Source organism: Trichogramma pretiosum, unplaced genomic scaffold, assembly GCF_000599845.2.
Source record: "Trichogramma pretiosum strain Unisexual culture from Peru unplaced genomic scaffold, Tpre_2.0 scaffold51, whole genome shotgun sequence".
Taxonomy (NCBI): Eukaryota; Metazoa; Arthropoda; class Insecta; order Hymenoptera; family Trichogrammatidae; genus Trichogramma; species Trichogramma pretiosum.
Window position 1 is genome coordinate 591,280 of NW_019641226.1, and position 17,725 is coordinate 609,004.

A 17,725-nucleotide genomic window follows, 5' to 3' on the forward strand; every position below is an offset into this window, starting at 1 on the left:
GCTGCTACGACGAGAGCGAGTGTCTTTTTGAGCTCTGCTGGATCATTGTGGTGGCGGCGATATTTGCGCTAGATATGTATAAGCAGCTCGTTTTGGTCGGATCAAAGCTCCGCCGCTCGCGATCTCGACTCTTTGATTGCAGCAGCACGTCGCGGCAACAGCAGTAGCAGCAAGGAAATTTCGCGGCTCTCCGACGGCCAAGATCGCTTCGATCGCTCAAAAACTTTCGCAATGATTGGCTGCGGCGGTACAAGTATTTCACGCGGTCCATCGTCATCTCTCGCTTCCTTCATATCTGACAATTAATTAAAAAATAATCTCGCTTGCCTACGCTTGCCTACGTGCTGCATTGTATATAATATTAATAAAGCCGATGCTATATATCGAGTATGGATGCAGTGCAGTCGAGAGGATGCGGAGGTGAGTTGGAAGGAGCACGGCGAAGGCAGTTGGCGGCCAATTATGCCGAGGTACGCGCTCGGAATACGTAATATGTATCGGCGTCGAACGAACGAGCGGACGAACGAACGAACGGATCCTCGTGCGCGCCTGCAATTCCCTTTATAATGTCATATATAGCTGTATAAGTGCTATTGAACGCGCATCCCTTGCAGTCCGCTCCCTTCCACAACACACCTTATTCCATTCTTTCTTTATGCCTTCTTCACTTCTTCGGCTATACGGCTACGGCTCGCTCGCTCGCGCGCTGCTGCACTTTATGTTTGTGTCGCGGCGCTGCAGCAACGCAGGACGACATCCCAGTATCGGACACGGCCATTATTATACCTACACACACACAAGCTTACATATAGTCAGTGGTATTGCGCGCAGACGCAAACTCCTCGTCGCGTCGACAGACTCGGCAATCGGCCGACCAAGCTCCAACCTACATCATAGCTATATATATAGGCATTTGATCGATTAGAGGAATCCTTTTTATTGTAGGAAATATGTATAATTCATGCTTGCCAAGCTGCATCTACGTATAGGTAGAGCAGAACGCGTTATATAGCGCCCGATAGGGAAAAACGTCATCCTCGCACCTCGTCTCTCGCGCTATGCTCGCGCTCTCCTCGCCGTCTTTTGTCGAGCTAGCTACAACAACGGAGCAGCAAACGTATATACTCGTCGACTGACTGTACCGACACACGACCGCGCACACCGATACACACAAATAGTCGCTGCACGTGTAGAACTTATAATACAGCTATAGAGACGAAAAGGTGTGTATAGATCGCGTGCTCGAGCGAGCGAGCTTTTATTTATGCAAATGCGAGGGTGGCCCCGAACGTCTTATCTCTTTCTCTCTCTATATGCATATATACGTTCGCACTCGCGCACACACACACACATACTGTAGGGTGTCATTTCGACGGTACACATAGAGAAAGAGGGAGAGAAAGAGAGGACTGCCTCATTTCTCGGAATCGAATATTCCAAGCAGCACACGAATGTGTAATGCACACATTGCTTATCTCGTATGGCATTTTTTTTCTTCTCTCTCTTTCTCTCTCTTACTCTTTCATTCTCGCGAAGAGAATCTCGTGGCCCTTTTTCTCACCTCGTGCTTCGTCGCTCATCAGCTGTCGGCTACATTACAATTGACGCCTACTCCACTCGCGCCTCTTTGCTCTCGTAACTATAGACTACATAAAGTTCATCGTGTTGTTGTCGGCTGCGTGCTTGCGAGTATTGGCAAATTTCGTCGCTCTTTTCCGCTAAAATAATCGAGTGGGAAATTAGTGTCTTGCCAGCAACGATCAGCCTTACAACCCAAATAACTTGTATACAGAGCCATGGCAGCAGTCAAAGGGCTGCTCGAGAAGTCGCGAGGTGTTTCCAACGCGCAAGATGATTAATGGCCCTGTTAAGCCAAGCCAGTTGTAAGCCACGAGGAAATCAATAAGCAAATTGCCAGGACCGGAGTTGCCACCGCTGCCACCTTAGTACATAAGTATATACGTATACGTATACGAGTCAAGGATCATTCGTCACTGCAACGAGCTATGCCGAGTCAGTGTATAATAAGGACGATTTGGCAGTGGTAATATTCGGTGAGCTGGCGTCGAAAATACGACTGCTGCGACGACTTGATGAAGGCATAAAGCCAAGCTCGAGTCGTTGCCTATATAGCTTATAGTCGGCAAGGACGTATGTACATATAGGTAGTTGCACGCAAGAAATCAGCCTAATTGAATTTGGCTTCTCTCTCGGGAGCGGCGCAAGGGACGATGCCGCTGAGAGAGAAAGAGAGAGAGAGAGAGAAAAGTTAATTCCACGACGTTGGCTTTTCATTTAAAAACAAATTATCGCTAAGGACATAATTTTAGCGGGCAGCAGAGGAGGCTTAAAAATCGCCACCGCGACACGTAAATACGGTAGCCTGTGTGTATATGTTGCTGGGCATAAAGAGGAAGATTGCGCACACACACAGACACGTACAAAGATATACTTATGCAGAGAGTTCAGGGAAGAAAAAGAAGAGAGAGAGAGACGCGCGCGTCCATTCAGTTTATCCAAATTAATTGGTCGTAAATTAAGCGCGTCTTTCTCTCTCTCTGTTGGCCGATCGGCTGCTACAGAGCGAGCGAGAGAAAGGTGAATATAAGCAGCTCGAGGAGGATATACAGTAGCGCGCATCGACACGCCATTATGTGGCCGACGCCGCTTGGGACTAATTTATACAAGCCAACACAGAGAGCAAGAGAGAGAGAGAGAGAAAGAGAGGAAAGATCGGCGAGCGAGCGAAATATATACACACATACGCGTACGCGCGGCTGAGGCACTGCGCGCTGAAGGATCCAACGCAGCTTTGCCGCCGCGTATTTCGCCTAATTGGAATAGCTCAGCCATCATCGCTTCTCTCTCTCTTCCTCTCTCTCTTTCGAGTATATATACTCATTATATGATTTACTTTATGTGTTTATTAAATGTATAAATGTTGAGCCAAGAAGAAAAATCAGCATGAGCTGCACTGTTGCTGCTGCTGCTGCTGCAGGAAATATTCAAAGAATCGATAAAAATTATGAAACGACTCGAGAGCGGAGCTTGAGCGAATAGGCCGAGTAAAAGGTTCGCGTGGTCAATTAAAGTTTTGCTTCAACCGCACACGGCTGCTTGTTCCTCTGTTGCGATTCGCCAACAACAAGGATGAGCGACCAAAGCAACGACAAAAAATCAAACAAAGCAACAAAAACCTACGTATAAGGTTTTAGGCCCGCTGCTGCTACTGCTGCTGTTGCTGCTGCTGCTGCCGGCGTTGCACGATGACAATCTGCCTTATATTATACTAGGTGTGGTCCTCGTTGATGCTGGATTTCCAGGAACGGGGCCCATTAGACTCTGCGACTCGAGACGTATACGGGCCTGCGCTGCCTTATAAATTGTACATCGTTTAATTAGGACTCGAGTTCGAGAGCTGGGCCACTTTTACCGATTTTCGCGAGCAATATCGCGCGCTCGTCAATTAGTCTTCGCGCCGCCACCGCCGACCACGATCGACCTTTTTTCCCTCGACTCGCGGCTATTATGCACACACACACACGAGTAAGCATATAATATCGGCAAGTACCATCGTGCGACTATCGCGTCGAATAGGCCTTTTATTAATTGCCATTCGCGAGCCAGCTATAGCGAGCCATTTTTCAGCCCTTTTTCCCGGTATTGTTTATCGATGCACGTAGTGCACTCGTTGGCCCTCGACCGTGTATAAGACGGCCGAGTAATTTTACCGAGAAGCGCGAAAATCGACCTGTGCGTTCGTACTCGAGTCTTGGGCTAGTTCAAGCATAAGTAAGTAAGTAGCAGAAGGTGTCTCGCGCCACACTTGCACTCGTACACGCGTTTTTTGCTGCTCGACCATCGTTATTGGCTCGAGGAGGCGCGAGCGAGCGAGCTCGACACTTTTTCGCGCATTTAAATATCGGCTGCTGCTGCTGCAGCGCGACCGACTAATTACCCGAGGCTGCGCGGCGGGAATATTTTGCTCGGCCTCTTTTTTCTCCCTTTCTGCGTATCCAATAATTAATGCTCTTTTTCACGCCGAGAGCCTACCTATATGGCTTTGTGTCACAGTGTTTCTGTCGACGTCTCGTACAATAGAATCGCGGCGAACATGCATAGATTTCGATGTAAAAACTGCCTCATGCCGCGAAAGGACAATTAACAAATTCCAAAACCTATATACGTAGTTGTACGTGTGTGTGTGTGTGAGAGAGAGAGTAAAAGAAAGAGCGGCAGAAGCAGTAGCTCGAGTCGACAGACACGGCACAAAGTCCGTATATGTAAAATACGATTTGTGTAAAAAAAGGGCTGCAATAATTCGAAAAGATCCGTGGCGAGGATAAGCGAGCGAAGACCTTTTGGCTGCGTGCGCAGTGCGACGACGATCGGTGCAGAGCATCTTGGCAGCAAATTCCTCGGCCACTTAGCGCACCTACATATATGTATACAGCAGAGTCGCAGTTGGCCGCAGGAATGACGAGTGCACTTTCTCGGATCCTACTCGAGAGCCTGCCGAAAATATACGACCTGCCTACTGAATTTTAATAGCGCTGCAGTGCTGGCCGGGCCGCCGCTTCAGCGACGTATTATACGCGATCGCGGCAAAGGCCCGACTCGTATTCATAGATGTAAATTTGTCATCGTCGCGATCTCTCTCTGCGTTTGGCTGCGTCGAGGGCTGCGTTGCGATCGTCCCGACTATACCCGAGCTGCAAGCGCAGGGAGGGGCCTATTGTTTTTTGCCTCGCGTCGGATCGATCGCCCCTCCGCGGCCAACGGCCAGCTTACTCGGAGAGCCTGCTATACTACACGCGGCCGATCGCCAGGTGCAACGAGGGCCTAATTAGCCGATTGCAGCCCGAGCGACGACGTCTTTAATTGAGAGCCGCGCCAGTGTTAATTCTACACTTACTTTTGTGCAGATAGAGCAAGTGCAAGAATTGCCTGAGCATAAGTTGTCGCGTCCCCGTAATGAACTATGCGCATCGCACCTATATAACTACTGCAGCTGCTCCTGTACATGCTACGACGATCTCGTATCGACAGGCCCTCGTAGTAATCGACGTTATATCGCAGCTCGTTTGAGCGTAATTTTCGCATTTAGTATTGTTGCATGCGCGATATATAGTAACGAGGACAGTCGCTGAAATTTCGCTGCGCCGCCACCGTAGAGTCGTATATACGTGCAGCCGCGACCGAATGCAAAAAGTAGGGGATAAAACCGGTTCAGAGGGGGGAAAGTGTCCGTGTGCGCAGCGCAATTTACTTAAACAACGCCGGAGAATTCAGCAGCAGCAGCACAGCTCTCGGACTGAGAAGCTGCTGCACACACGCGCGACCACGTATAATACGGTAGCCAAACTTATACTAATTTCGACTTCATCACGCGAGATAAGCCGAGGCCGTTGGCTCGTCGTCGTCGTCCGCATTATGCGTCCGCAGTGGTCGTCTTGCTCGAGTCGCTCCTCCTCGACGCTGCAGTGCTCTCGAGAGAGGCAAGAAACAAACTCGTCCTCGCCGCGTGTGCGTGTCTGCGATCGCGACTTTTTGCCGCGAGATAACGTGTGGCAACTGTGTTACAGCGAGAGACCGATTAAGCCTGGCCTCGGCCCAGCGTAATATAGCCTCTCTCTGATGAGCCTCCGTGAGACCATTATTTCATTGACGTATTGATGATAGTTCGGATGCGCATCGACTTTTTATCAGCTGCTCGATATAACGATATCGCTCAATTACTTGCGCGCACGATCCTCCTTACTTTTCTTAATAACCACTCATCTGACTATATGTACAAAAAAAAACGTCATAATCCATTGCAACGAAACGACAAAGCGACTAATTTATAATACCAAGATGCGTGCCATTTGAATGATCTGCTTGATGGCAATAAAGAAATTAACAATTTGCCCATTACCGTGAGCGCGTCACTGAACCTCGAGCTTTTGTATTTTGCTGTGGCAACTGCTACAACTGACTATTGATTGTTAGTCACAATAAATAAATTTGATGGTGAGAAGAGCTGAATGAAAAATAAAAACATCTTTTTAGTTCAAACATATTCAAGCCATGATATTTGATCAATCGTTCATATCCCTAAAAGATAGAATTGCTGTTTTTTCTCGAATTTGTATTTTGCGAAAACAGGTTTTTTTCTAATATATTTTACAATTTAAAGAAAAGAGTTAAATGCAGAAAAACTACACCCGAAATGTCTCCTGGGGGGCTCGACTGGCACCTGATAAAGTAAGGATATTGGTCGCGATAAAAAATTTTAAAAACTTGTACTTAAAAATTCATACGATTTTCGATATATATTTACAAATGTCAAGAAAAAAATCAACGTTTGTCATTATTTCATTGATAAAATGCAAGCTAATTTCTTAAGAACTATTCTAAACATATAACTGTGATAAGTTCGAGCTCGATCCTTATTGATAATAAACTATTCATAAAAACTTGAAACCTCTCTACCATCATTCATTGCAAGCCACGTGTCGTTTCTCTTGAAAATTGGGATATTCAGAACTTATTATTTTTTAGTTAAAAATGTTCAATAAATTTTATGAGCTGATTTTCAGAGTCAACTCTAATTCGATGGAGAACCAAATTTATTTTGACGAGTATTATCTATGTGACCGTAATGGACTGTTTTTTGGTGTTTGGTCAAACGGCCTCGTTCACCAAATTTCTTTTCACACTTGTCACATGCATGGTCTTTCCGACTTTCGTGAATTCTTTTTTGGTGCTGTTTCAAATATCTCAGATCACCAAATGTCTGTTCGCAATTATCGCATGCGTAATCTTTGCGACCTTCGTGTACTAACTTTTGGTGGAGGAGCATACTCGATTTTTGTCCAAATTTTTTCTCGCACTTGTCACACGCGTAATCTTTGCGACCTTCGTGTACTGTCTTTTGATGTCTTCTTAAATTGTGTTGACTCCCAAATTTCTGCTCGCATTTGTTGCAAACGAAATCTTTGCGACCTTCATGAACTGTCTTTTGATGAAAGTGCCTATGATGTTCATATACAAATTTTTTCTCGCACTTGTCACAAGCGTAATCTTTGTGACCTTCGTGTACTACCTTTTGGTGGATGACCATGTCCGATTTTTGTCCAAAATTTTTCTCGCACTTGTCACACGCGTAATCTTTGCGACCTTCGTGTACTGTCTTTTGATGTCTTCTTAAATTGTGTTGAAACCCAAATTTCTGCTCGCATTTGTCGCATGCAAAATCTTTGCGACCTTCGTGGACTGCCTCTTGGTGATTGATCAAATGCCCTTTTTGTTTAAAATTCTGCTCGCACCTGTCACAAGCGTAATCTTTGCGACCTTCGTGTACCATCTTTTGGTGGATGAGCAAATAACTTTTTTGTCTGAATTTTTTTTCACACTTGTCACACGGGTGGTATACCTTGCGACCTTCGTGGACTGACCTTTGATGGAGGAGCATATTTTGTTTATGACCAAATTTCTTCTCGCACTTGTCGCATGCGTAATCCTTGCGATTTTCATGTGCTAACTTTTGGTGAATAAACAAATTACTTTTTATTTTATATTTTTTATCACATTTGTTACATGCGTAATTTTTGCGACTTTCATGTACTGTATTTTGGTGGGTGAGTAAATTACTTTTGAGTCCAAATTTCTTCTTACATTTGTCACACGCGTAATTTTTGCGACCTTCGTGTACTGTCTTTTGATGTCTTCTCAAATTGCCCTGATCCCCAAATCTTTTCTCGCACCTATCACATGCGTAATCCTTGCGGCCCTCGTGGACTGTCTTATGGTGCTTCAACAGATCTGATTTTTGTCCAAATTTCTTCTCACATTGGATGCATAAGTAATTTTTTAAGTTTTTGATGGCAAAATCTTCGTGACCATAGTGTACTGTCTTTATGTGCAAGAGCAAACTCTGTTTATTTCCAAATCTCTTGGCGCACTTCTCACATAAGTAGTCTTTGAAAACTTTGTGAAATATTTTGTTGTGCTTGAGTAAAGTTAATTTATTTTCAAATTTTCTCTCGCACTTGTTGCATGTGAAATCTTCGTGATCTTTATGTACTAACTTTTGGTGCCTAAGCAAAGTCGATTTTTTCACAAATTTTTTCTCGCACCTATCGCATGCAAAATCTTTGCGGTCTTTGTGTACTAATATTTGGTGTCTACTCAGATGACTTCGGAACTCAAATTTTTGTTCGCACTTGTCACATGCGAAATCTTTTTGTTTATAGTGAATTATGATTTGGTGTTCTATCATAGTTGATTCTAATATAAATGCCTCCTGACAAATATTACAAATGTATTGTTTGTCGTTGAAAACAACAATATCCTGTTCAAATAAATTGTTTTCCAAAACAACGTCTTCGGGTTTCTTTTTACTTTCATCCATTCTGGTGTCTAAATTTAATGATGGATCCTTTTATTTAGTGCCACGGAAATCGAATAAGTAAAATTTATCTTTTGGTATTACGGCTTGTTTGGTCGGAAAAGACAACTTTCAAACTAATCTGTTATTGTATTACAATCAAGATCATATTATGATTATATAGTTTACAATTACGTACCGATTTATCTGTTTATACATTGTTATTAAAATTTTTGAACCAGCTCAAAAGTAGAAAATAGAAAATCTGTCTGAGGAGTCGAAGGATGACACTTGCCTTTGACCTAAAACTTACCATTTTGAAAATAGTAAAGTTCTAGAGAATTTTTTACATGGAATTGAATCAATTTCACAGAAATCGCTGACATGAACAACGTTGATCGTAGCATGAAGAGCTTGTAGGAACCAAGTAGCTAAAAATTGGTAGTCAGAAGCAGAACACCTATTTCCAACATAAATAATTCTTAAGATTATGCAAAAATGATAAATAGGTTGAAAATCAATTTTTTCTATTCAAATTTATGATGAAAACACATCAAAAAAGAAAATCTCAAGCAATGTAACAAAAGATACTTTAAGAAAAAAGTTTTTCATGGGATTTATTGAATACTCGTTCTATACATAATTCAATGGAATTACCATAAATTTTCATTTTTTTCAATTCAAATAAATTTAGTATAACAAAATCAGAGAGACTTTCATGCATGTTTTGGCTACTACTCTGAAAGAAAACGAGTAAAAAACCAATTTTATTTTATTAAAATAAAAGAAAAAATTGTAACTTGAACAAAAAAGACAGTAGATAAATAGTAGGAATAAATTTTTTCTACTTTTTGGGGTTTGGCTATTCAAGGGAAAATTCACATACGAATATTTTTTTCGCAAACTAAACGCCAAATTAACTTAAAATTCATGAACCGATTTTTCCTGTAATTGGAAAAATAATTCATACAAATTAGCCCGCATCAGCAAGACCTACAGTTCACAGGACGCATTTGAAATTCGCGTCCGATAGGAGCGCGTTAAGCCGAGCACGCTACATTGCATCGGTCCCCATTCGATCGAGCATCAACGCAGCTGCATCGTGGACTTGACTGATGCGCTCGCTAGCTTATATTATACTCCCTATACGTATTTTGTACAGTTTATAACTATATGCGCACTTCATAACGATTAGTCTTTAGCGAGAAATAAACGTCTGAAAAGTATACACGTAATGATGATAATGAAAACGATGTTGTAAAAGAGCTGCCTCGCTCCTGCTCCTGTTCGCGCGTAATAAAATAATCTAATGTCCCATAAGTCGCGATAAGAGCGTAGCTTTTGCCAAGCCGATATCAGCTCGTCTCTCTCTCTCTTTTTGCACTTACCCCCCTTCTTTTATAATTTCCTCTCACATTTTACGATCTTGTAAAATTATACCATCTTTCCTGCAGCAGCCGAGTTGGATACGTAGAGAGCTGTATTTATCTATAAATATCGTCCCTTTTAAAGCCAAGCAAACTGCACGCGCAGATTGCCAGTATTCGACGCTTTCGACTCGTAGCCGCAATCTCTCCGCTCGTCCTACAGCTCGAGCACATTGACGACGATGCCTCGAGCGACAAAATAAGCGCGACTAATTCCTCGGCTGACAAAAATACCGAATAGATAAGGATTTTATAGCGCAGCCACACCAGCTCGTTAAAGTCGAGCGCAGCCTGGCATAATTTGTACTTTTCTCGCTGGCGCACTTTTCAAGATCCCCCAGAAAGTCAAGGCTGCCATGATCCTCGAGTAGACTCGAGCTAGAGTCGAAATATTACGCGCTAGCTCGCGTATATGGCGCATTAACACGACTTTTCAATTAGATAATCATCGCGTATATACCATGGCCAGAGCCGTCCAGAGGTTGGCAGCTACGAAAGCGAAGCTTGCGAGCAATTTATAGGTGTGCTGCGTGTGGCTCATAGTACAGTTGGAGTCAGCGTGACATTATTGCAGCAACACAACCGGAGTAGGCGCTTTTGACGGTCTCGAGTCTCAGAGTTCGAAGGGTAGCTGCGAGTTTGCGCACGAGCCTGGACGAGCGCCCCGGTGGGGGCCGAAAATATCGCGCGATCTCGCCTGTATACAACAATGGCCCTCGCAGGGCTGCGGAGTCGAGGGCTGGCGCTGCAGGAAATTACATAACTGTGGAAAATACGCATCGGCCAGTAAGTGAGCAGGTTCTCGGGCACGATCGGGGCGTTTTACGAAAATTTCACGTCGCGAGAAACGATTTCAATTAACGCGAACGTCGAGCATTGGCATCGCGCGTCCCATTGTGTCCCGATCGCTGCAGCGGCCAACAACTTTGCGGCTTTAATTTGCACCAGAGCGCAATTCGCAAAAATTAATTACAACTAGCTGGCTCGATTGGACGAGCGATCCGCGCACAAACTGAAAAGTCAATGCGGCGTCGCGTGTATAGGACTTATTGTACGGCGCATCGCATCTCATTACAATGATCTCGAGCGAGAGAGAGAGAGGAAGTCACCGCGCGTACAGGGAGGATACACCCCGTACAAAAGCCAAGCTTGTGTACATAGCGATGCTCGAGCGCCGAGAGATCGAGAGGGAGAGGCGCTGCCACGAGTCCTTATTGAGAAAAGGGTAGATAAGCTGGGCCGCTCTCTCGCTCTGTCTGTGCGTGTGTCGCGCTGCGGCGGAAATTAAATATGCCAAGCCAACCTCTGCAAGTGTGAGCTCTATTATAGGTACGTGTGCGTGTATACATACGGGGGATAACTGCCAAGGCTGACTTATCTCCTGCCTCGAGCTTTTGCTGCTTCTTTTGTTCGCGGCCTATTCGGCGTTCGGATGATTTTGTAAAGTAGCTGCGCGTCATCGTCTCATGCTCGGAATGGCAATCGCGTTTATTCGGCGATAATTAATCGATGATCGCTACAAACGAGCTTGATCGCCCGAATTCAAAGTGTCAAAGTCGACGCGATCTCGACGCGAGAGGAGAACGTGCGTGGGAAAGTCTCGACTCGGGCTATTTAGCGAGTAAGTTTTTGCAAACAAAAGCCGGCACTCATTGGTCGCCGCTGTTTTTCTTCTTTTCAGCGGTGTAAAAGTGCCGAGTACGTGTGAGAATGGGCTAGCTCAGGAAAAGTCGACATTCGTCGCGGCAGAAATGAGCGTCAATTATATTATGAAGAGAAGAAGAGCAAACGTCATAGTGGCTTTGGTTCTCGATGTTTCCGGCGATTGTCGATCGGCCATCGATTAGATCGACACAGCTCGAGCTACGAAATACATTAACGATCGCTGCCTACATCGTCGTACAACAGCGTCGTCAACAACGACGACGACGACGACGACGACGACGACTATCACGTTAAGTAAATATATAAATGCGTAACTATATAAATGGCAATTATCATAATTGGAATACAATCAATTGAGCGCAGCGAAGGTCAATGCTTGGATCGCGCTTATGCGCAATTGCATTAACATATAATCGACTGGTCGACATCACACGTCGATCGTACAACACGATCCGCATGCGGCTATTATACATAGGAAAAGGGCTCGATGTTATACGCGATCGTCGTCGCTTTGGACTCTCGACGCAGCTCCGCAATATATAATACGAGCTCGGCTGCATCGCGATCGTTGGCCGATACGCACATTATCGTGTAAGTCGAGCTCTCGGGATGCGAAAAGTATTGTGTTACGAAGTATACAACAGCGCGGGGATGTATCGCGATCGATACTATTTTTCGGCGTGCAGATACCGGCGCGCTTATCGTCGCCGCGGCCCGAGGAGGCTAACGCGCGCAGTTAGCTTTTTCATGCGGGGTCAACAAAATAATTAAACCTCGTACACTCGGCTGCGTGTAGCCGGAGCCTAATCCAGCTCTAATAATAAAGTGGGGTGGGTGCACTGCATACGCAGGCAGCCGAGCTAAGTAAAAATGAGCCACGTGCGGGGCTCTCTGTACGTTATATCGCGCCTGTGTATAAAAGGTACGTATAGTAGGTATACACATGCGCCTACGCCGGGCATGATGGATCGTTTGATAAAATCTTTAGCTATTCCATCCCCCTCCGAGTCTCTCGGCTCTGGAGGCGAGATTTACTATTTGCTATATATGTATATAGACTGTGTATCGTGTATAGGCACACAAATCTGGACTCGTGAAATTTCGCTGATCTTTCAATCGGACGCGCGGAGAGATGAAAACGACGCGTTGACTCGATAACGAGGAAATATACAAGCGGGCAAAGCTGCCGAAATTAAGATTAATTTTCGGATAGCGAATACATATGTATGTAGAAGTTATTTTAATAGCTCGGGCTTCGCTGTTGTCGCACGCACGAGCGCGGCCAAATTAATTCGCCAGTCATTATATAGTAAAATTTGGACTTTGTCAGAGCGCGCGGTGCGCTTCAGGCGCATGCATAATTAAGCGAAAGAGACCTTCCGCTGGAATGGCCGAAAAATGATAATTTCGCGACGAGCGATCGACGGCATTATACACATAGGACACACACACACACACTCGTTATCCAATCGCTCGGCTCGATGTTACAATAAATGCACACGGACAACGACGCAGCGTCATTATATAGCACATACATATCGCGTAATCGTTTGCGATTAGTCGCCATCGACAATGGGGAATAATAATCGAGCGGAGGAATCGCGATTTTCGGCCGCTTCGGTAACAAACAAAACAATGAGCCGTGGGACTCGGCAGCGACTCTTTTTTTTTATACTCGCTTTTTTGTCGCTACTGCTGCTGCTCCGGCCCACATGCGTCAGGAAAAAACGACAGAAAAATAAGAAACGCACGCACGCGCTCAGCTCGTGTGTATTAAACATTGTTATTTGATTGTAATGACATGCAAACTGCGCATAATAGCAATAGCCGCGCAGCGACAATCGATACACTCGTTGACCTTTGCTGAACCGCCGCTGCATATTGGGCCAACCGATCAGGCGCGAACAATCAAACACTCGTATACTATAAAAAGCAGCTCGGATTCGAGAAATTATTATTTCTGCTTTAATTTTAAGGCTTCCTTCTCGCTGCGATAACTCCTGCTCGTGTGCAATTAGTCGTCGTGCCGACTAGCTTGCGACGCTCGCTGAAAAGTCGCCTCTTGGAGTGCTGCGGACTTGGGCAAACAATGCGCGCAGGTGGCCGAAAGCGTGAAAATACCTCTCAATGGTCGGCACGAGTCTCTGTGAAATTTAAGCAGCGAGCCTAATGCCATAATGAAAGGCCAATAAGTGCTTTTCTCGCTAAATCGATCGACGAAAAATTAATAAAGTCGAAAAGAAGCTGGAGCTCGCCTCGCTTTCGGACCAGCGCAAAAGAAAAAAGAACGAGGCAAAAGCCAAGAGAGCAAGTAAGCGAAGAAGTAGAGAATGATGGAAGAAAGTTGAGAATAAAGAAAGAGAGTCGAGTGCTGCTGCTGCTGCTGCAGTGAGAGAGAAGACTTGATTTATCGACCAATTAGTCGCGGCCCGCCGCAGTACCCAATGATGCTGCACACTGTATTTCAGATCCGCTGCTCGTCTTTGACTATTTTTCCCCAACTCGAGGCTCCGTATGACGAAATAAAATAAAAGTAAGAAGCTTCCGTGGAGGCAAAAACGCCGACGCCGCTCCACTGTGCACAGGCCAATGTATATGCGCGCTCGCTACCGCAAACGGAAGAGACATTTTCAAGTGCAGTCGATACACTTTGACATCGGATGAAAATGTCTGTACTCGCCTCCGCGCACAGATACACGAGTGCTGCGCTCTCATACATATATACTGCTCTCGGCTCGGCTATGCCGGAAAGTCGAAAAAAAAAAACGTCGGGGGAAAAACTCGAGAGCTGGATGCCTTTCTCTCGTATAGCTGCGCAGCAGCACTAGCAGAGGGAGAGACGTTAATTGGACTCGACTAGATTGCTTATTAGCGGCTAATCGAAATACTCTATACTCGGCGACGTCTTAATTTTCTCTCTCTCTCTCTTAAAGTTTCTCTTATCGCAAATTTTATGTCACGTCGTTAAACGCGTTCGCGTTTACGCCGAGTTTTTTTTTCGTTCGCGCTCTGTGCACTCGCTCCAAGACGGCTAGTTCGCGCTTCGTCGGTAATTATTTTATTGTTCGACCAATGTGTCACGATTTTCAAATGACCTCGATTCCGAGTGTAAAAATCATTTGGAAGCTTTTAACGAATTAACTCGATGAATTCTCTGGACAAAATGAAATCAAGCGACATCTACCAGTGGTGGCAACTCGTTTCATTGTATGTGCAGCATTATGAGCTTGGCTCGAGAATTTTTAGCTATGACATAGCATTCGTCGGTCAGACAATTTCGGTACAGTCGGTAATTCGAAAAACTTATAGCATCAGCCAACACAAAATTATGATCATAACTACTGCTGATCATGCACACGATTAATTAATAAAATACGTAAGCAGTATCTTGATTTTTAATTAAAAATATATCATTGCTAGACACTTACACAGTTCAAACATTTTCTCTTCATCCATTTCTGGTCAATTAATGTGTCTGATAAAAAATTTGTTCATGAAATGAAATTTCGTGCAACGGTCCCACATATGTTAGTAGAAAGTTTATTAGATTTTTACAAATAATGTAGAAAAAAAATGTACACAGTTGCTTCTCACTCATCATATACTATGCTATATTATAAATTGAATCATCATCAAATACAAAGTTGTATTATAGTCACATTCGAGTATATCTGCTCAATTTTTTAGTTATCGGATCAAAAATAAAATTGAAGTAACACCGTAAATATAAAATATTGAATTTCAATCATCATGAAAACACGACGCAAATCAATCATATAATATAATGCTTTTATCTTTATGCATGATTCATTGACTGACTATTACATCACAATAATCAATTCTTACTTTTAGATATTACACAAAAAATGTATCAAAAAATTACCTAACTAATTTGTCTAATAACAAGTAACAGTCCGTTTTCAATTCTAAAGGCAAAAATTTTTATTTGTGACTGATAGTATTTTTCTCAGATTAAAACTTAAAATTCATGGCAAAATCTGCTTTACCAATAGGTAAAAATTATAAAAAAATGTATGATTGATGCATATAGTTTTCTTCATTATTGATAATCAACAATAAATCAGCAAGCAATACAATAAGAAATAGTTACAATATTATTTATTTTTCAGACAGCTTTGTATACCCAAGAAAAATACTTGGAAGTTCATTTGTCACTCGTTCATTTAAAATAATGATCCAGCATCAATCCGTGACAAGACATGATTTTCACAATTAATTTTACTATAAATGCTAGACATGGAGTTCATAAATTTACTTATGTACTAATGGTCTAGAACTTTTTAATTCTTTTTTTGTTTTTTGTTTACTTGATTTTTAGCTGGTTGTTTGGTTTTCCTCTTCTTGGGTTCTTCGATCTCCTCCTCATCTTCATCCTCCTCCTTTCAAGGAAAACAAATTTGGTTTATTTAATGTTAAAAAATTAATAGTAAAATTTTCAGTCAACTATTTGAAAATATAATTATTAGTTTGAAAGTCTCAATGAGTTTGAAAATGATTTATGTGCCCAAATGTAAGAGAAAAGAAAACCATCATCAATCCATTTACACGACAGTTTATTAAATAAAACTACGTAACTTTTTTAAGTACGTATACACAAAATAGACAAGCAAAAACATGGATGTAATAAATAATGACATATGAATACTGATTTTTATAAAATTAGATAAATCGTTGATACGAAAGATAAAAATTCTAAATTATATCAATAAAACACTATCACTTTTCTACACCATCTTCTATCTTAGAGCGTTTGGTGCCATTTTTTTTAATTTCTGAATTGACTTTTCTTTTCTTATTATTCTGTTCCTGAAAGTTTTATGAACATTGATTTCTAAGAAAAACTATTTCTACCATAAACTAATTTAGGAACTTTTCTATTTTTGACAAACAATGAAAAAATGTAAAAAAAAAATTTATTATAAAGTTTATAGAGCCAGGGCAAAACGAAAAACTGTAACTCTAAATTATTTCACCCTAATAATAAAATTTTATTTTTATAGTAATATGTAAACATGAAATGAATTGGAATCTAAATACTAAGAATGCTTGTTTTGCCTCTTCTATAATTTTTTTACAACATTGACAAACAATACAAGTATAAATAGTATAAATATTATACCTTATCGTCCTTTTCATCATCTTCATCGTCGTAGTCGTTAACTTCAACTTCTTCTTCGTCAACATCTTCATATTCATCAAGGTTGTTAGCTGTTAGTTTAGATAATATCAAAAATTTATAAAAAAAATATTTTTTTATAACTAACTTAAAACTTAAAAACTCTACATACCTAATAAATTGTGGCCAACAATGTGCACTGGACCACTACCAGAGATAAGTTCAAAGGTAACTGGCGAGTCTGGAATACTCAAGTCTAAAAGTATTTGTGGGCATTTACCCATTTCCAAAATGGCAATGGGAGTCTTAAATTTGCCTTTTAGACCCATGGCTTCAATTTGAACAATGTTCTGTTCTCCAACTTTAGCATCTTTTCCCAAGATAACCTATTAGAAAAGTACATGTTTTATAGGTACATGAAATAACTTACATGAATATGATTTAAGTTTTACATTGATTGGATAATGAAAAAAATATATTGAGAAACTGCATTATATGATCCATAGAAAAGCTACTCACCATCTTTACGATAAGTTTTTGGTCAACTCCAAAGTTCTGGTCTTCACCATCTTCTTCATTTTGTTCGGGTTGAGGATCCCAATGTTCTTTGGTCTTGTCCTGGTTCAATTCAATAGCTGTAAGATAAAATTATTAATTGATGAATCAACTGATTTATAGGTGTCATTTTTATACGACATAATTTTCCACGTGGCGAGTGGAACGTAAATTTAGAAATCGAAAATTTAATCATGATTGAAAAGCATGTTCGAAATACCATGCTGAGAAATACTATTGATAAAGCACAATGGCTGTACAGCGTGCAAAGTGAAAAGAGCGGTATGCCTGCCGGCGTCTTCGGAATTGTTTAAAAACGTTGAAAGTAAGGTTAATGATTATAAAATGTTCACGCTATGCAATAGTCAAGTAGAATTGGTAATAAACTTACAGAAAAGGTATTCTTCAGCCATGGTGATTAATATGATTTTAATGGATGAAATAAAATGGTAATCGATTAGCTTCGCTCGAGATGCAGAATGGTTGTGAGGTAAAAGCGTGGCTTGAGTTCTTGGGGGATTATTCTTGGGCCTAGCGCACTCTATACGGCTGCGTAAGGTAACACGAGGG

The 17,725-nt window shown here is 42.3% G+C and overlaps 1 protein-coding gene across 2 annotated transcripts; it reads right to left on the reverse strand.

Annotated features, from left to right (window-relative positions):
- Window positions 1-15,050: 15,050 nt before the first annotated feature.
- On the reverse strand, window positions 15,051-17,680 carry LOC106660457 (nucleoplasmin-like protein). Of its 2 annotated transcripts, none has more exons than XM_014383426.2 (5): window positions 17,547-17,680; window positions 17,120-17,235; window positions 16,773-16,986; window positions 16,604-16,668; window positions 15,051-15,863 (listed from the first exon to the last, which is right to left on the reverse strand). In XM_014383426.2, the coding sequence occupies exons 1-5, from the start codon at window positions 17,566-17,568 to the stop codon at window positions 15,765-15,767; spliced, it is 516 nt and encodes a 171-aa protein (XP_014238912.1). In that variant the 5' UTR covers window positions 17,569-17,680; the 3' UTR covers window positions 15,051-15,764. The 2 variants fall into 2 exon arrangements, with proteins under 2 accessions (XP_014238912.1, XP_014238911.1); XM_014383425.2 differs by having other exon boundaries at window positions 16,604-16,692; window positions 17,547-17,678.
- Window positions 17,681-17,725: the final 45 nt, after the last annotated feature.

Excerpts from the sequence above, each read along its gene's own strand:
- LOC106660457 (XM_014383425.2), bottom strand. The coding sequence starts at position 17,568 with ATGGCTGAAGAATACCTTTTCT. Across the intron at positions 16,987-17,119 it reads AAAAACTTATCGTAAAGATG|GTTATCTTGGGAAAAGATGC; the intron begins GTGAGTAGCTTT and ends CTTTTCTAATAG. Across the intron at positions 15,864-16,603 it reads ATGATGAAAAGGACGATAAG|GAGGAGGATGAAGATGAGGA; the intron begins GTATAATATTTA and ends TTTCCTTGAAAG.